This window comes from Amborella trichopoda, chromosome 13 (genome assembly GCF_054954075.1).
Source record: "Amborella trichopoda isolate Santa Cruz 75 chromosome 13, AtrichopodaSantaCruz75HAP2 v2.0, whole genome shotgun sequence".
Lineage (NCBI taxonomy): Eukaryota > Viridiplantae > Streptophyta > Magnoliopsida > Amborellales > Amborellaceae > Amborella > Amborella trichopoda.
The window spans coordinates 14,228,022-14,248,461 of record NC_142348.1 but is presented as its reverse complement, the minus strand read 5'-3'; the positions used below and the strand labels follow the sequence as shown (position 1 = coordinate 14,248,461).

Below are 20,440 nucleotides of genomic sequence, written 5' to 3'. Positions count from 1 at the left end.
TATGAGGTAGGAAAGAGATCATTCTGTTGATGTTTGTAAAGTAACCTTGTATTTCTTCAAGTTATTGTTGTTCTCTCATTTGATTGTAAGCCTCAAGTTTTGGGCAAAAACTTGAAAAAAAACTATATTGTAATCCTTATTTGTTTTTATGGATTTATCTTTCGGATTTGCCCCGTGGTTTTTCCGTTCACATTGAAGGGTTTTTCACATTAAATCTTGTGTTGTGATTATACTTTTTGTGATTTGTGATTTCTATTTTTCTTGGTACTTAGCAAATTGCCCATTTTCAATATTTGTAAAACATACATTATGGGATATGTTTTTACCTTTGATTCACATCCCTCTAAAGTTACATCAATTAAAAAACACTCTTGTCCTATCTGCAGTCATACTTTCTTGGAAAAAGGAATGCTTAAGAACCTCTATGCTTTACAAAAAGTATGTTTTTTAAAATTTGTTTGGCCTAAAAAAACAAGTTTAATCTAGCTCAGGGGGTTAGAAGAAATAAAAACTACAAATTTTATTCCTTAATATATATTTTAAAATCTTGAGTCTATCGTGAAATGATACTTAAAAATAGTGAGTATGAAGATATTTTTCCAAAAGTGAACCACAAACTCTCTCTTTTCTCTCTCCATCTGCTGAACTTGCGTACTCTCACCATGTGCTAAACATGGAACTTTGGATTTGCTCACCTTCCTAGTAAGTGTTCAAACCTAAGAACGTTCCCATGCCTTTAAAAAGGTTGACAATAAAAATCGTTTTCTTACCCTATGCTTACCCCAAGCTTAATTCCTTAGATTTGTACACCTCACTAGAACTTATTCACCCACCAGAAAACAAACATCACAGGAAAAAATATCTAGTGCCTAAATAATAATATGTATGCCAGTGGGACCACTGCACGTGGATGGTATGAGACGCTTGACCTTCCTCTTTACCCAAACAGACATGCGTGCCACTGAGCCGAGGCCTATGGCACCACAAAGTCCCTCAAAATGAACATGTTCTACCACATGGGGCTCCTGCTTTTTCATTTTCAAAGTGAAAACCGTTAAATCTCAGGAAGCCATAAAAGGAATGCGAATGCCAGCAGTACAATCGAGATATACGCCCGCGTTATTCATGGAAAATGTAAACGGCGACAAGCATAATTGTAACTAGTGTCACACCAGCATATTTCAAGATGGCTCTTTTCAACTTGGATTGCGAAGAACTCAGAACCAACCATTCAATCTTTACTATCATGGTTCACTAGCTGAAAAAACAACTAAAACCAAAATAAAAGTAAAAATAACATAAATTGCAAAATAAAAAACAAACATGAAACAGAAAAATATGCTAATTGACTACCACATACAACTAAAAAAATAAGGGAATCCTGAAGAAAGACAACCCAAGAAGTGCAATCGACCTAAATGTCTTGCAAGTAAAACTGAAAAATTAAAATGACTCACTTTAGAATGTATGTTGAACAAATAATCGTGCATTATTTTAGGAATGAGCTCAAGGCTAGCTGGTCATGGTAGCTATGCGCCACAACATCACGTTCTGTTCTGAGTTTCTGTCCCATTATACTACCCAAAAAATAAATAATGATACATCATGAATTTAATAAAATGATAGAACATGCCTACTTTGACTGAACCAGTCAGCAAACACAAAAGGAAGCATATTTGAACAGCAAAAACAACTTCTTTGTTTTGAATAAAGCTGACCATGTAGTGTTACATAAAAATTACATTACATCTCTATCCCCTTTACAAGGCAGGGCAGTTTGTACAAAAATAGATTACACGAAAATGTCCCCGGAAACATTTGAGGAAATTTTGTACAGAAAAAGAAACTATACAAAAATGTAGGCCTAACCATTCATTCCACGCTGAGGATGTGACAAATTTTGGGCAATTTGCCCTCCTTGGCCAATGCATCTGCTCATTAGCGTCTCTCCAAACATGGTTGGCAGAGACCGTTAAGGACCTTGTGATATCAAAAATCTGATCACAGACGAGTTGAAGTCTCCAAAGGGAAGGTTGATGACAAACAACTTGACCATCTAAAAGGTCGAATTTCTATTTGAAGATAATGCAATTAAAAAAACAAAAAATAAATATCAAAAGTAAATAACATCCACTGGTTACCAGCGGTACATTTTTTATAAGCTTGAGGTAGACCAGCCGTCCCAGCATGTTGCAGCAACCAGAGGACACGGAGAAACAGGGGCATGCCTGAAACCATGCAATACAAACAAAAGAGATGGAATATTAGAAAGGCACCTTATGACCATGGGGGGCATGAAAGGGTAAGAATAAGTTCACCCGATGACCAATTAATCATGGTTATAATTTTGGGCTAATATTTGATTTCCATGAGATTATTCCACAAGAGCAAACAAAATAATTGAAGTTTGTAAAATAAAGACAAACAGAAAGATACAAACACCATGGAAGAGTCTACAGAAACATGACACCAATTTTGGTTCCCTGAATTTTTTATTTTCAATTTTAACTGTTGGATCAGTTTGCATGAACATTGATTTTCCTCTTTCTTTCCAACTTCTTAATCGACCAATAACAAAATTCTTAAATCATTCAAAAAAGTACAACAGAAAGGAGGCAAGAGAGATGACAAGATGTCATCTCAATGGCCACTACAAAGTAACTTCTACATTAGGGGAATCTTTTTCTATCTTATGAAAAATAGTCATGTACTGTATAGATGTAATATCTTGCAAAGATAGTCATGCACTGTATAAAATTAAGGGACAGGTTTCTATACTTCCCCTACAACATAGATGCTTCCCCTACCATCCAGCTGTCCAATTTTGATCAAGTGAACCACTCACCGTTTGATTTTAGATCCGACGCCTCAGAGTATTTTATTTTTAATTTTTTTTATACAAATCGTAAGAATATGAAAGTTGGTACGTGTCATCTTCTCATTGGGGCACACATACAAAAAATATTTAAAATAATTTTTAAATAAAATATAATGACCAAAATACCCCTTGAAACATTCAGGGGTATTTTGGTCATTTCATTTTATTGATAATAGTTTTTTAATATTTTTATAAGTGCGAGTTTAAGAGAGAATGAACGCCCAAAATTTGGTGTCAAAATAATTTGTATAGAATAAATTAAAAATAAAATAGAGTAGAGAAGTGACATTGTGTGGAGAAATCTCAACTGTCCATTCAGGATGGAAGTTGGATAAGGGGAAGCTATAAGTTTCATGCTATAGGGGCAGCATAGAAAGCTTGCCCTAAATTTAATATCTTGCAGTGTATTGAGATATTTTCTTCCCACTAAGCTGAACAGCATTAGCATGCCATCTGTATGTGTGAGGGTCTGTGTGAAAAATTTTTACTTCTGTCAGTTGATTAATATACAGATAATTCAGACCATCAAACAAGAGTAATAAAAAAAGGAAGCATTTCCAATAATAGTACCTGTTTGCAATCCATAGATGATAAAGGGTCCAAATTTTCAAAGATAATAGGATTGGACCTCCTCCCATTATTCGGATCAATCAGGATTAGCAGAAACCACAACAGAAACAACTACTCAAACAAGTAGCCATATTTTAAAATCTTTCTTCAAGTGATACTCTTTAAACATCCATCAAATTTCCAATTCAACTCATAATCAATGCCAGACTTTTCCCTTAACCATTTCACTGTAATCTATATTTTTTCTGGAGGCTCTACGACTCTTCTTTGGAGAAGCATGCTCACGCTCTGCTAAGGAAACCAATGCAAGATTGGTTGCAAGCAGTGATGAGTTCTCATTTTTGTCCAGTAAAGTGTCCTGAGGAAGTGAAACATCTGACCCATCAGCATCTTGTCTCTGATTTAGACACTGTTCACACATTTTATCTTCTTTCAAAGACAATTCAGGAGACTCTTTCATGGTAATAGGCTCACTGGATGAGCAACCTACTAAGGGGCAACATGCCATTTCAGTAATGTGAGCAGTCTCATGGGGATTTGCATCACTAACATTTTCTCTGGTATTTAATAGAGGTCCATAATGCTGCAAGGGAACCAAGGTATTCTCGTCCATTGCATTAGGTCCTTGATTCTGATCACAGTTATCCCTTCCTCTCTCCTTCGATGAGTCTGTTACTTGAAATGCAGCTCGTTCCACTACACAGCTCCTCTCTGAAACAATACTAGTGACTGCTTCCTCTCGGATTGCCTGCTTCAATTTTCTTAGGGAAATGGGTTTCATTGAGGATTTTGTAGCTCCACGGTTCTCCCTTATACTAACATGCCCCAACTTAACTGGTTTCTTCTTTTGCTTCTTTTTGGTGGGACTATTCACAGGAAGAGAAACTGACTTAATCTGTTTATCCTTCTGCTTCTTTTCATGGAAACTATTTAATGGAGGAATCTCATGAATCATGTTTAGACAAGTGTCTTCATTAGATAATGCTCCCTTCCTTCGCTTAGATTCTTTATGAGATTTGAAGTTTTCCTGCGTTGTCAGATTCCTATCTTCTACAAGTCTTTTCTTTTTATTCAATGATTTTCTAGAGCTGGCTTTTCTGGAAGCATTTCCACTGTCACATAAATTGCTTTGTGAGCCTCCACCTTCTGTAATCAGAGCATCTTCAAGGGAGTTCTTTTTAGTCCTCGATTTGAAGACACCTCGTTTGGCGACATCACTGCAATTTCATACCAAAGTCTATTTGATAAGATGAAGATATATTTGCTCCTGATAAAATATAGATATATTTGCTCCAAAAAAAGAAAAAAAAAGAAAGAAAACGAAGAAAGCAGCAAAGTAGATAATTGGCATCAAAGCGAAAGAGAATTGTGAAACCAAATCTATGCTTTCATGACATGGAATACCATTCAAAGCAAGATGGAAAACCTCAAGACTTTGTAATGATGACATACCCAGAGGCTCTGTTTTCCCCCTTCTTTTTCTTTATCAACTTGGGGGTAGTACTGCACAAACAAAGCAAAAAAATGATGTCAACATAGGAATCTAGAGAAGATAGGTAAATATTAAACCCTTCCAGTGACTTACCATGTTTGATTCATGTTTCCAACATGTCCATCTGAAGGATCAAGTAACACATTTTCCTCAGAAACTGGAACCAAATCATCTGAGGCTCTGCCTTTCTGCCTCCTTTTCTTTTTCAACTTGGGAGTAGTACTGCACAAACAAAGCAGAAGAATGACGTCAAAATAAGAATCCAGGGATGATAGATGAATAGCTAAACCCTCCAAGATATTTACCATGTCTTATTCATGGTCCCAACATGTCCATCTGAAGCACCAAGTAACATATTTTCCTCAGAAACTGGCACAAGACTATCAGGACTATTTTCCTCAGAAACTGGAACAAAATCATCAGGACCAATTGCAGGTCGCTCCTTTTCCCGACCCACAAAGTTAGAAATAAGAGCCGCTTTTTGTAACTTTCGAGCTTTCTGAGCCACTGGTACTTCCTCTGGAAACAAAACCTTCCATCTCCTGTAGCATTTAGATAGGAGAGAAATATCAATAAATTCAAAGAGAAATTGAATTTATATTGAATCAAAATTTTACTTCACCTAAAAAAAAGCTATTTAATTACTGAAGATAGCATAACAAGATCATATGGTAGTTGAATAAAATTACATAAGAGATATCATGTCTAACTCATAGAGAGACATAATAACGAATGACAGAATATCCATACCGTCTACACTGACTATCAGTGCGAGGGTGCACATGCGATGCAATCTTAGACCAGCAGTATCCATGCTCAGCTATTGCAGCTTTCAACTTGGAGTCCTCTCCATCAGTCCATTCCTCAAGCTTCAAAGATGGATCCAGAGAATTGAGCCACCTGTAAAGGAACTTAAGATTAGTCAAACAAAACAAATAATCACTTACCATAATAAGTATTCAATCGTAGAAGCATCAAAATACCTTTCTCTACATTGAACTTGAGTACGACCAGGGACAAATCCAGCAATCTTTTTCCAGGATCTAGGACCAAAAAGCATGATGGCTACTTTCAAGCGCTTGTCCTCTTCCACAGTCCATCTTCCCACCCTTTTTCTACAAGGGTGAAGGGTTTTCAACCATCTGCATCCAAATTAAAATGTATCTCATTGCATGTGTATATGTACCTATATATATGTATGTGTGTGTGTGTATATAAAAACTGATTCCTATGAATTAGTCCAGTAAGATACAGTCAAGTTCAACTTCTCAATCAGTATGACTTCTCCAAAAATAAAAATCTTTCAAAGCTTAAGTATCAAACCTAATTTGCTAAAAAGAGATCCTGTCTATTTGATTACCAGTTAATGTTACGAAAGAATAATTACAGCCATCAAAGTTTAAGTAGGCAAACCAGATATACTAATTCAAACATTTAAGATAAAACAAATCTGAGATTTCACTTATGGAAGGGCAGATACATCTCGTGGATGGAGTTGAGCTTAGGCTCGTGGGGTGGAAGGGCAGATACCTCTCTTTTGCGGAGCGTCTTACCCTCATAAAGGATACCTTTTCAAGTATCTCCAATTTTCAGATGTCCTTGTTCTTCATGCCTGCCTCGGTGTCCACCCGGCTAGAACAACTCATTAGGAAATTTCTTTGGACAGGCAATGGGGTGAAGAAATAATGTTTGATCTCTTCGGTCAGAGTGTGCTCCCCCAGATCTCAAGGGGGCCTTGGCATCCATAACCTCAGAGCCAACAATCTTGCCCTCCTCAGCAAATGGTGGTGACAGTTCGCTAAGCAAGAGAACCATCGCTGGAAGGCGGTTGTTCATTTCAAATACCGCTGCCAGCCGGATGGGTGGCTACGAATGGAAAGGGCCAAGTCCAACTGCTCCAGCGTGTCAATGTCAATCCTTCACTGACTACCCCAGTTAGAAGCTTACATCCGCTTCCACCCTTGTGAAGGTCACTGAGTCCTTTATTGGTCACACTTGTGGCTCGGCCACACCCCACTTAAGGACAGATTCCCTCTCCTCTTCCTTATTGAGGTGAACCCACAAGCCATGGTAGCGGAGGTTTTCCAAACGGTGGGTCAACACCGAGTGTGGCACCCGAGATTCAGAAGGCCATTGAGGGATCTTGAAATTCCAGAGTTTCAAGCCCCCTTTCCTCCCTTCTTCACTCCACCTTTTTACCTTCGGAGGGGAACGATAGAATAATTTCGAACCCCGCCTTTGAACACTTCCCTATCTCTCCTTCTTCAAAACCCTCCACAACCCCCTGGCTGCCTGCCAGCTGCCCATGACCAGGTCTTAGGCTGTGGGTGGCCACCACGTGTACAAATTTGAATTTGCAAAACGGTTGTAAAAGGGGCTATATAAACCCTTAGCCCAGGCCCTTGAACTCATTAGCCTTGTGTTGGTGCGAGTGTGTATGTGTGTGCAAAGTCCCTTTACTCGGTGTTGGTTAGGTTGAACTTAACCCTTAGCAGCTTGGCTAAGCGTTAAGGCTGGCTGCACAGTGCTAAGCAAAGGAATAGACCCTGTGACAGTTGGTATCAGAGCATAGGTTCCACAATTAGCTCAGAGCAATGGCCCTAAATGTGAGCAATCGTGTTAGTCTGGTTGAGGAGCGACTAGACGATTTTGTTGCTCGACTGGCTACCTCGGAGGAGAGAGCTCAAGCCTTTAGCACCAGACTTGACGAGCTGATGGCTTCACAGGAGGAAGCACGTTGGCAACTTCGGAACACAGTTGGGGGACGTTGAGGCTGATGTTGCTTCCTTGACCAATGTCTTCAAGGAAAACCTCAAGACACTGAATGATGAGCTAGCCTAGTACAGAGGGCTTTAAGCAACTCTTCAGGCGTGCTTGAGCAGCCACGTGTAAAGGTGCCTGAGCCTAAGCCTTTTGGCAGGGCTAGAGTTGCGAAAGAGTTGGAAAACCTCTTGTGGGATATGGAGCAGTTCTTCACTGCTGCCCGTGCCAGCGAGGATCGTGTAACGGTGACTTCGATGTACCTCACCAGAGATGCTAAACTCTAGTGGAGAATTTGCTCGGGGCCTCCTATTGTTGAATGGGAGGACCTCAAGAGGGAGCTCAAGGAGCAGTTCCTGGCAGGGAATGCTGCCTGGACGGCTAGAGAAACCCTACATAAGCTCAAGCGCACTGCCACAATGCGTGAGTATGTCAAGCAATTCACAAGCTTGATGCTTGACGTTAAAAAGATGTCTGAAGAAGACAAGCTCTTCAACTTCGTGGCTGGGCTGCAGCCATGGGTCCAGGCTGACTTGACGAGGCAGGGAGTAAAGGATCTCCCTGCAGCCACGACTCCTGGTGTGTTGGTTAGGCTGAAGTTAACCCTCAGCAGCTTAGCTGAGTGTTAAGGCTGTACGGTGCTAAACAAAAGAATAAGCCCCGCGACAGCTTGTCAGGACCCATGCTGGTTGCGTGCGTGTTGGTCAAGGATGAGGCTCGCAACGCTCCCTTGATGCACTGCCCAACCGGCCTGAGGCCTCACCTGGCCCTCCTGCTTGCCTTAGGCATGACCCAGCAAGCCTCACGCACCAGCCTGGTGCATAGGAAAACCCCAGGCATGCATAGCATGCAGTTATGCCACATGGATGCTCAAAACATGCACTCTTGGATTCGAAGTTATTTAGGCATAAACATCTTATTAAGGGGATGGTGGAAGCCTTGGGTAGACTGGCGGATAGCAATGGACAAGACATGCATGCAGCAACATGGTGTGCAGCAACATGGTGTGCACGTGCATGAGCCTGTGCACCACAGGTTGGCACAAATCAATTGTGGGCTGACCGTGGGTTTTAAAGCACCTGTGTTGAGCAGGTGCCAGGTTTAAAATTCAAATGGACCAAGCGGTGGGCGATGTGGGTGTAACAGCCAAGACGTGGGCGTAACAGCCAGGATGTGGGCCACAAAATTGAAGGCGGCAGTGGTCAGGTGCAAGGGCGTGTGAGCGCATTACGAGGTCTCACCTCAGGACATGGCCTGAGGGCGGCAGCCTCATGCATAACCAGCCTGCCAGCATCCACAACCAGGCCTTAGGCTATGGTTGGCCACCACGTGTATAAATTTGAATTTGCAAAACTGTTGCAAACGCGGGGGGGGGGGTATAGCCCAGACCCTTGAGGGGGCATCTGTGGCAGCATACATTGTAAGTGTACAGCTTAATAAAGTGGGTCACGGCCCTTGAACTCATTAGCCTTTTGTTGGTGCAAGTGTGTGTGTGTGTGTATGTGCAAAGTCCCTTTACTCGATGTGTTGTTTAGGCGTAACTTAACCCTTAGCAGGCTTGGCTAAGCATTAAGGCCGCATGGTGCTGAGCAAAAGATAGGCCCCGTGACAGCAGGAATGGTATCAAATGCAAGATGCGCACTCGATGCAGTCGACGGTCCAATGAGGGATGCGGGTCAATCCAGTCCCCAGGTGAGTGCATCACATGCGATCAGTCAATAAATTTTAAAAAATAGAAAAATCATAAATATATAAAAATGCATAGAAAAACACAGGTGTATGCATGTGTGATAGTAATTTTAATTTTAATTTTAGTACTTTCACTAATACCTTAGTTGTCTGAGTCACCTAAGAGCTTGATAGTTAGATAAAGAGTACCACAGTTTGTTGTTTTACATGAAATATAAAGTAATCAATTCCATCCCAATAGTAACAAACAATTAACAATTTAACATAATTTCGAAAGACCAAAAATACTTCACAATCAAAGTTCACCTCCACAACCTCCCAGTCACAGCCTAAACATAACTTTTAAACTCCAAAGACAAAAGCTCATAACATATAAATATAGAAGATAAAAAATATCAACGTTCAAAAAGGCAGCCGCCCAGACGGGCATCCAGATACTTGGGGGTGTGGTTTAGGTGGGGGCCACGTGTGTGTGTGTGAGGCCTCACATAATACACTTAAAGATCATCTTTTTTGCCTGTCTTATATGTAGAGTAAGAGAGATAGAGCATACGGATACGTGTGTTTAAGAGAGAGGCCTTGGAACACTTGGACATTCCTCTTTTTATTCTTCTAATATGGGGAGAGAGAGAGAGAGAGGAGAGAATTAGTTAGTGAGAGGACCTCGCATCAAACACTTGGAGGTCATATTCTTTTTCTTCTTCATACATGCAGAGAGAGAGAGTATATGGATCCATGTGTTGTCTTTGTGTGTGAGAGGGAGGCCTCACGTCAAACATTTGGAGCCCATCTTCTCCTTCTATGTAGAGAGGGAGTGCATGGGCCCATAAGTTGGGGAGAGACAGAGAGAGAGAAGGGCCTTAAATAGGCCTTAAATTTATTTTATTTTATTTTAAAATGGCTTTTTTTTAAGAGGGTGGCACTAGGCCCAAACCCGCTAAGCTGGCTAGGAACATGTCCCCCTAGGAGGAACCTGCCTAGGCCCATGTTAAGTGTTTTCTAGTGCCGGCCACCTAGGCAACGAGGGGGGCGAATTTTTTAACATTGATAGAACAATTAAGCTCAATGAGTCAATAAGCTAACTGTCAACTCTCAAGTCTTAATTAGATAAGTCATGTAATCTGTCACATGTGTTTCCCCCATCCAAACCCAAAGTTGAAGAGCCATCATCATCAATATCATCACGCTCCTCCATGTACACTTCTTCCTCCTCTATCTCCTTCGAGTCAGCCTCTTCCACTTCAACTTTGGAATCAATGTTGATGTGAACCCAACCGTCTTTCTTTGTGATCTAGTGTTGTCCCTTGTCTCTTATCCAGTCCCCCTAGATTGCTCAACATCAAACCAAGTAGGTCCTCACCAGTGTTTTAAAGGATGCGGCCCGATGCGTTGGTGGGGGAAGGGCGCCAATGCGATCCAAATGTGGGTGCATCGCCACAATGTGGTCAATTAATATAGAAAATTCTAAAAAATCTAAAAAAAATAGGTTAAATCGTAGAAAAAAATATGGAGGTGTTATGTGATAGTAGGTATTTAGTTTATTCATTAACTCCCAAAGCATCAATTGTCGCCTATCGGATATTCTATATCCATTATCCCCTGATTGAAACTAGAAACTTGAAACTAACTTCATAAAACATTCAACAACCATAATCACAAATTTGCAACCACAAACTTTAAAGTTACAAAATACACACTAAAAGTCTATGAAGATTAAAAAGTTCAAAAGTCAAGCTTAAGACAAATCATCATCATTTCTCAACTCTTAAGTCTTGAGATTCTAAATTTTAAATCCTAATCAGAGAAGTTATCTCGAAAGTCTCCATGTGCATCATCATTCTAAACTTCGCCTAAATTTCTCAAATCAACACCCAAAAGGAGTAAATCAACAACCAATCAACAAGCAATACAAAAACCATTACTTCGCCAAAAAAAAAAAAAGTATTGATTTGATTCAAAAAAAGCCACGGATGTGGTTGTTTTTAGTTGTTTAGGGGATATAATCCCCCCCAAAACCCTTTCCCCCCTTTTTTAGGGCTCAAAATGTCCAAAATACCCCTGCCATAGGGTATTTTGTTTTCATAGAAATGACTAGACGTATGTGCTGATTATCCAGGATGCAGCCGGATATGCAGAGAGATGCAATGCATATACAAGGCCACCTCTCCAAAGCACATATACAGCTTGTTGCGATGCGCTGCCCAGCGCATAACACTTTATGTGGCTGCATATGCAGCGATGCGGCCGCATTTTAAAACCATGGTCCTCACCATCAAATACCTGATCTGATTGTAAATCTATTGCCTACTTATGCCCTCCGGTCCATCAAATACAATTGGGTCCACCATAATATGCTTCAAGAACCTCTCCTTTTTGGAGGAAAGGTTAAACTTCTTCAAGAACCTCTCCCTCAGAAGCGATGTGTCCAGACCTGCATAATGCTTTATGCAGCCACATTTCTTAACATAACATGGTAGGGCCAACATGTACTACATGAGTTGGGGAATGATAAAAATTATTTACCAACTCTTAATTCATTTCACTTCCTAAGGAGATTTTGAAAATCCAATAGAGTTAATCATGGGGTACAGTATTACTATGCTGCTCGACTCTCCAAATCACCATCCGGAGGGTGCGCATCTCATAGAGTCGGCTGCCTTTTTCCACTTATTGAAGGCTAAAAAAGTGATGAATAAGAGAATTTCTAACTGTCGAAGTTTGAGCTTGGTGAGCGTAGATGGGCAAGTTCAGTATTAGAACTTCTTGTTCCGTCTTAGAGAAGTTTCTTGGTCCTTAATCAATCTCAATAATCAGCAACTGCCAAAGATGGAAATAAATTTTCAATCATTAAACAATTAAAAGGAGGTAGCTAATTGTTGGAAGGCTCAAAAAATATCTGAGGACCACAGAAAGTCAAGTGCGTCAAGCTAATCACAGCCTCTCGACCTTCTCTCTCCACAGAAATAGGTGACCTGCAAGTTGTGGCCCGCAGACCCAACCTGCCTGACTCTCTCTCTTCACAGCCTCTCATCCTTCTCTCTCCTTCGCCGCCCTCCTTGTGCCCCACCCTTTCACCTACCCCTGACCACTTGGCAGCCGATATGTCTACCCCCTCTTCTTTTTCCCTAACACTACCGCCTTCTGCAATCCAGCCGTCCCCTCCCGAGTACAGTACACTACCTTCGTCGTCACCCCCCATGCCGCCCTTGCGCCACGCGCCAGAGCCTCCCTCACCCCTAGGCCACGCGTCATCGAATACACCGGGAAGCGCGTCCCCTTCGCCGTCTTCCTCTTCCTTCCCTCCCCCCTCTCCCTCACCTCCTTCCTCCCTCCTTCTGGTAGAAGCCTCAAGTGTCCCTATTGAGCTGAGCCCTTCCCCCCCTCAGCCACTGGTCAACTCGATTGGACCCCTTCTTCCCCCCCTAACCCCTCCTCCCCCGCACCCTTTCTATCTCTCCTTTTGGCCTTTTTCCCCAGAAGACCTGCCTTTCCCCAGCATTCCTTTCGGACCTGCTGACCCCCCACATCACCTTTGTTCCCCACCTAGTCCACATCCGTCGCCTCCAAACCAACCAGGTCGTCTGGGCCCCATCCTTTCCCTTTGTCGTTTCCACCTACTCCTCCTTCTAGTCCCACCTCTTTCTAGCCTACTTCCCTTACGACATATATTCTCTCCCCCCACAGAGTTTATTTGCACCCTCTGCCCTCTCGCTTTCACCCTCACCAGTTGACCCACCCCCTGGACCACTTCTTTATCTACCCTATCCCCCTCCCAGCTCCTCTTCTACCTTCCAGCACTCCCTCCAGCATGCGTCGTCAAAGACTGCTATTGTGCACCTTCCCCCTCCCGGCTCCCCCTCATCCTTTCTAAACTCCTCGCTTGACGCTTCGGCTGAGCCTGTTACTTCACCCCTCCCCCCTCTTCCCTCCGACCTCTAAAGGTCGAATCCCTCCTCTTCTTCACCTGAACAAGCCTACCCGAAACCAATGACCTCCGCAAGTTCCTGGATAGATACGATGGATCCTCAGAGAAGGTTCTGGACTCTTTAGTATCGAAGGATCCAGCTCAGTATCCTGCCCACAGCATGGCCTCACAGGACCCCAAGGCCTCAACCCCCCTTGCATCTACCAGTGCTCTCAAGGAATACTCCGAGAATGTCACCTCTTCTTCCCAAGCTTTGCCTGGTGTATCCCCAATGGAAGAAGGCAGAGAAGAGCACCAAAGGGAAACCAATAGAGAGGGTCAAACACAGTTGATGACAGGATGCTTACAATGTATAGACTCATGGGCTTCGAATACGAAGGCCTTGCTCACAGGTTCTTGACAGCTGACGCCCAGAGTAGGATGCACGTGAGACTCAAGGGACAGAGGGAACTCTGCAACCTCTTCACCTCCTTACCCTTTGCTGGTCAACCCTTAGATTTCTCATTGCCCATGGCCTCAGAGAATCGCCCTAGGAGGTCCCTTAGATTAGCCTCCTCCCACCTCCTTTCTCCTAACTCATGAAGTTCCTAATTTGGAATGTGAGAGGCTTAGGTCAAGCCTCTAGGAAGTCTGCAGTTAAAGCCTACACCTCCAAACTTTCCCCCTCTATCCTTGCCCCGGTCGAAACCAAACTTCTTGATCCTAACCTCCAACTTGTCCGTCGAGTGTGGGGCAGAAGGCCTTGCCAATGGATTTCGTTGCTGGCAATAGGGACCTCAGGTGGGATTTAGGTGGTTTGGGACCCCTCCGACCTGACCCTTAACAACTACCACATCGGGAATTTCTCTGTCACTCTCCTCCTCTCCAACATTTCGGATGATACTCAATGGAAATTTACAAAGGTCTACGGCCCAAAGTCTAGTTCTCTCAGGCAAAGTTTCTGGACTGAGTTGGACCACATCTCCTCTCTACCTCATCCCATCTGGTGTTTGGGAGGAGACTTTAATGTCACTCGTTTGTCCTACGTGAGGAATACCTTCTCCTCGATTACAAAGGAGATGAGGGATTTCTCCGACTTCATCAGCCACAACGAATTGTTGGACATCCCTCTTCAAGGATGCCAATACACGTGATCCGACCACTCCACCAACCCTACTCTCTCCAAACTTGCCAGGTTTCTCATCTCAGTTGATTGGGAGGAGAAATTCCTGACAACCCTGTCTCAAGCCCTCCCCAAACCGGCGTCAGATCACTGCCCTATCCTCTTAGATACCAATGCAATCAACAGTTGTCCCAGACCCTTTCGTTTTGAACTCCATCAGCTGCAAGATTCCAACCTCTTTTCACTGGTCCAAACCTGGTGGAACTCCTTCACTTCACAGGTGTCTGGTAGAGCAGGGTTTATCCTTCAGACCAAACTCCAATTCCTAGAGTCAGCCTTAAAAACTTGGAGCAAATCCTCCCCTGCAAACTTTTCCCTCATCAAAGCCAACCTTCTAGAAACTTTCAAAAACTTAGATGACCTCGAGGAAACCCGACCCCTGGACTCATCAGAGCAGGAGCTTAGAACCAAAACTAAACTGGATTATCTCTCAACCATCAAAAAAGAAGAGACCTATCAAAGGTCCCGAGTCTCCTGGCTGAAAGAAGGGGACCACAATACAGCCTATTTCCATAAGATTGCCAATTGCCGAAGAAGAGACAACTCTATATCTTTGGTTAAACACAACAATTCTTACCTTACCCAACCAAGAGAAATTGAGCATGTTATACTCTCGTTCTATCGATCCCTTTACTCTGCCCCTCAAGGGCCGAGACCAAGAATCACCTCCCTAAACTTCTTAACCCTCCCTGCAAATCAAGCCTCGTGGTTAGAACGACCCTTTTCAGAGGAAGAAATAACCCAAGCACTCAATGCTCTACCCAAAGACAAGGCACCAAGTCGTGACGGATTCCAGATTGCCCCCCTTAAGGCCTTCTGGGAGATCATCCATCCGGACTTCCTTCTCTTCTTTGAAGAGTTCTTCCACAGAGGTACTCTCCACAAAGCTTTGAACGCCACTTTCTTGGCATTGGTCCCTGAGGTAGAAGGAGCCGAGGAAATTAAAGATTACCGGCCAATTAGTCTCCTCAACTCTCTTACAAGCTCCTGGCCAAAACCTTAGCCTCTAGGCTCCAACTCATACTGCCTAGTGTTATCTCCTCCTCTCAAACTGCTTTCATCAGGGATAGACAAATTCTGGATGGGGCGTTAGTCGCCCATGAATGCATCCATTCCAGACACCTTTCCAAGGTATCTGGTCTCATCTTCAAAATCAATTGGGAGAAGGCCTACGACCACGTCGACTGGTCGATTCTAGACGAGACCATGACCAGAATGGGCTTTGGGGATAGATGGAGAAAGTGGCTGAGAGGTTGCTACTCCCATCCATATTTCTCAATCCTCATTAATGGCACACCCAAAGGTTTCTTTCCTTCCTCGAGGGGACTCCGTCAAGGTGATCCCCTCTCCCCCTTCCTCTTCGCGATAGCAGCTGAAGTCTTCAGTCTCTCCATCTCTGGACTCTACCAGGCGGGCTCGCTCACAAGATTCAAGACCAACAGACACGGTCCAACTGTATCCCATCTGCGGTACGCGGATGACACCATTGTCTTCTTGGACGCCTCTACCAGCGAGGTGGACACCTTGAAATTGTTCCTCCATTGCTTTTAAAAGGCAACGGGGTTCAAAGTTAACATGCACAAATCCAAACTGTTGGGAGTCGGTTTGACCTCTACACAAGTTCGTGCCCTTGTGCCTAGCTGGGGTTGCCAAGTTGAGGACCTCCCTACCACCTACCTAGGTTTACCCTTAGGGCTAGGCAAACCTAAGAAAAGACATTGGTCAACTGTAATAGACAAGGTAGATAGACGTCTGGCAGGGAGGCAAGGTCGTTTCCTTTCCATGGCAGGTAGATCAACTTTGATCAAAGCCACTCTAGCGAACTCAACGATCTAACTCATGTCCATCTTTCACATGCCTGCCTCAGTGGCCAACCGACTAAACCAACTTATGAGAAACTTCTTGTGGTCGGGGCAGGGGGAAAAGAAGAAATACAACCTTGTATCCTGGGACATAGTATGCCGTCCGAAAACACAGGGTGGCCTTGGCATCAAAAACCTTTGATTGCACAACGTTGCCCTCCTAGGGAAATGGTGGTGGCGTCCAGCCAACCAATTAAGAGATCTATAGGCTCGAGTCCTCAAGCACAAATACCATGTTTCTGAAGAAGATTGGCTACCTCAAAGGACCCAGAGACACAATGCTTCAGGGGCATGGAAATCTTTCTCTAAGGCTTTTACCCTCTTCAATAGGTCTAACAGGTTCATCCCTAGAGATGGATCAAGAGTCAAGTTCTGGACTGATCTGTGGTTGGGAGCCACCCCCCTCAGTGAGGCTTTCCCCTCACTTTTCTCCCTTACACGCAATGCCAACTCTACTATAGGGGACGAGGTGGTCCTTTCCGGAGACCGAAGAGTCTAGAGCCCATCCTTTCGAAGGAGTTTAACCGAAGAAGAGACCAGTCAGTTCCAGGTCCTAGCTTCTATCCTTCATTCTTGGTTCTTCCTGCCCCAAGGTAGAGATGCAATTGCTTGGACACTCTTACCCTCAGGAAACTTTTCGGTTGCCTCTTTCTATAAGAGTTTAACACCTCAACCCACGCCCTCGGGTCATCCTAGCTCGACACTTAAGAGAGTGTGGAATTCCATAGCTCCACCTAAGGTCCAAACGTTTAATTGGTTGGCTTTTTCCCACAAAGCCCTCACGGTGGACAAACTCTAGCATAGAGGAGTCCAACTTCCCAATAGATGTGCTCTTTGCGAACAAGCAAGTTGAATTTTGATGGGTGCTCCTTAAGCAACCCGGGCCCAGCGGGGGTAGGAGGAATTTATAGAGACCATGAAAGTTCTGCCCTCCTCGAATGTTCAGAGCACATAGGCACCAAGGACTCCACTCAAGCCAAAAGTTTGGCCTTGTTACATGCCCTGAAAATTAGAATTCATTATGGGGCCCACACCTCAGCGTCGAAGGGGATTCCAAAAATGTGATTTCTTGGGCTAGCAGATCTACCCCTCCACCTTGGCACCTTATTCCTATTTTTGACGAGATACATCACATTTGCAGGGCTATGGACATCTCTTGGATGCATATCTGGAGGACGTCCAACGAGTACGCAGATCGACTGACGAAAGAAGGAGCTAGAAGACAGGGTCATCCACCTTTTTTTGACCCAGGACAGGGGGCAGCCTAACAGTTAGCCCAGCCATTAGACCTTTCTTTGCACAGAAGATTACTTTTTGAAAGCTTTTTGTATATCAGTGTAAAAGGGCGGCTCTATAAGCCCTTCTTTTTTGTTTAATTTGAATTCGCTGCTAAACTAAGCAACTGTGTATTGTTGTTATATCTTTGTATAAACCTGACCTCACGTTTTTTTTACCGAGCCCCTACCTGTGGGTGACTGCGGAACTGTTTACTTGTAATTCCATACTATTTTAATACAAGTTTACCATTTCTCTCAAAACAAAACTTCCTAAAATCATCTTCATCCTTCACAAAAAGGATTGTTGTCCCTCTTTATAAGTTCACCATGACGAATGTTTCATAACGCCAAATGCATATAAAAATGGTCTCTAAAAGCTATTAAGGATCATTCAGAATCAATCTGCCCTAATACAAAAGCATCATAATTAAATAATTGACCAAGAAACACCTCCAGATGTTATGCGAAAAAGTCACCCATAACCATTATTTGTCAATAAATACAAACAAAATTAGGTCAACAGCCATCAGAGAAGCTATGTCTAAAATGATATACATGGCCCAAATTCGTTTCTGATAGTAACACTGACCTATTTGAACATTGGACCCCAGTCCGTCCTTCCATATGAGAGGCTACCAGCTGCCAGTTATCCTCACCAAAAATTTCTACAACTGCACGTAGTTGATTATCTTCATCCACTGACCACTCTTTCTTAAGAATGTAAGCATTAAGGCTTCTTTGATATCGTGACAGACACTGTGATGGGGTTCGGTTTGTCCCCAAGGTTTCCGAGATATTACTCCAATTATGCAGCCCATTGTTCTGGACAACAAACAAAAGTTTCTTGTCTTCATATTTCATCCATGGATTATGATTGATCAAAGGATCTTCATAGTTTAACCACCTATAGGAAGCAGCAGAGGTGAATTTTAGAAAGCAGTAGACATCTTCAAGAAGCCAACAATTATGGAATGCTTAAATAAAATACACAACCAAAGAACAAAAAATCGCATCAAGGAGAGAGAATGGTTGATAGCAATTATTAATGGATGTAGTAAGTGTATGGAGTTCCCAAAACAGAGCAAGCACGATAAATTTGTCTATGTACCCAAAACCAATTAAATTAGTATGAACAACAAAAGCATATATTCACGGCTTCCATTTTTTCATTGAAAGAATAACATTCATGTTCAAATATGATAAGTACCAGGAAGTGGCTACCGAATTAAATTAGATAAAGATGACCATTAGTTGCACATAAGAAATTTCATCTACCAAAAAAGCAACAAAGTGTGAAAGTTTGAGGAAGTGCACATGCAACCTGCAATGAAATGCCTGAAAATCCAAATAATTCCACGAATTGAGTCCATATACCCTCAATCCAACAAGCACCCAACTCCAACTAACTGCAAGGCAACGAGGAATCAGTCCCTCGCAGACAGATTCAGATTGGCAATTCTGATCGGGATCGCCGGATTTTGGGTGATCTGCTGATGAAGAAAATAAAACAAAGGGTAAAAAAAATCACATTATTAAATCATTTAAATCTGATTTAATAAATCAAAATTGATATATATCGAACAAAACTGATTTGATCGACATAAACTTCTTTTTTTTGTTTAAATCAGAAAACAATAAATTAGAAATGGCAGATTGTTTAAGCTTTAAATCGTTCTTTCTCTCACAAATTTGTGATCATGCAAACATTTGATAAACATAAAATGACCATTTGAACTTTAAACAATAAATCAAACAATCTGATTTAAGCAAACAAAAAAGCACAAAATTTATTTAAACAATTTTAAATCTGGCTCAAACAATATCTAGTTTCAAATCTGTTTTAAATTGACCAGATTTAAACAATTTTCAAATCTGATGTAAACAATCAAAAAATCCCAAAATTCAATTTCTAAAAGAATCCCAAAACTTAAGAGTACTCAATTTCGATCTTAAAGAGGGTCTCGATTCGAAATAATTGTGCAAATCTTGTAGAGGGGTCAAAGACAAAGATTTTGCAATATCTCAGTCAAAAAGTGGCCAAGAATTGAGGGAAAACGAATAAAAATGGTGAATTTATCCCTTTCAAAAAAGCCGACTCCCAATTCTGAAAGGGAATTGGTCTGGTACCAAACCAATTCAGAGTCGAACCGGAAATTCCCAATTTTTTAAACCTTGCATAACTTGTAGGAGAGGAAATTTGAAAATCTCAAAGGACTGAGGACCTGAGCACACTATCCTCACTACCCACTTTTATGCAGCGGACGAGGTAGAACCTATGATGCAAGGATAAATGCATGTCGCATGCAAATACAAAACATCAACATCTATGGGACTTGGTGAAAGCAACCACATAAACCCAAATGCCAACCAACATGGCTCATGCTTTCCATGCCCTAAAGGGCCCCATTACAGTACCTTAGTACTCCTCTGATCACATCTCCAATCAGATAACCAAATAGGCAAATAGTGATAAATCAAGGCTCCCTTTTGTGCTTTTGTAAAAGTTTAGTTAGAGAAATCTCATAGATGTGACAGACCACAGCCATGAAATCATGGTCTCATCTATAGCATGGTTGTATGTAAAAATCCATGAAAACAATTATACTTATCAGAAAAAAGGAAGAAAGGAAAATCAAAAAAAATGCCCAGCTATAGTAATTGGGATTGGGATCTGATTGGAAGCGAGAGATTGTGACAGGCTAAAAGGTCCCAACATTCGGGATCATCATCCATTCACCCCAAAATTTAGGGATCAAGTTGCAAGCATGCTTGGGAGCTCGATCCTAACTTCAGGTGAATGAATGAAAAGTTCTACAACTCTGAGC

The 20,440-nt window shown here is 42.4% G+C and overlaps 1 protein-coding gene across 3 annotated transcripts in view; it reads right to left on the bottom strand.

The window, feature by feature from the left end:
• Positions 1-1,675: 1,675 nt before the first annotated feature.
• MYB4R1 (myb domain protein 4r1) overlaps positions 1,676-20,440 on the bottom strand; it is a 54,702-nt gene continuing 35,937 nt past the window's right edge. The window contains exons 1-9 of one of the 3 annotated variants that reach the window (XM_088855084.1): positions 18,937-19,096; positions 18,205-18,519; positions 5,924-6,082; positions 5,691-5,840; positions 5,246-5,482; positions 5,034-5,162; positions 4,901-4,951; positions 3,449-4,665; positions 1,676-2,228 (exon numbers count right to left, since the gene is read on the bottom strand). In XM_088855084.1, the coding sequence (XP_088711210.1) occupies positions 3,645-4,665; positions 4,901-4,951; positions 5,034-5,162; positions 5,246-5,482; positions 5,691-5,840; positions 5,924-6,082; positions 18,205-18,476 (2,019 nt within the window). In that variant the 5' untranslated portion in view covers positions 18,477-18,519; positions 18,937-19,096 and the 3' untranslated portion in view covers positions 1,676-2,228; positions 3,449-3,644. Of the gene's footprint in view, positions 2,229-3,448; positions 4,666-4,852; positions 4,952-5,033; positions 5,163-5,245; positions 5,483-5,690; positions 5,841-5,923; positions 6,083-18,204; positions 18,520-18,936; positions 19,097-20,440 lie in introns of those variants that run through there. The other 2 variants (XM_088855083.1, XM_006837099.4) reach the window with 2 other exon arrangements.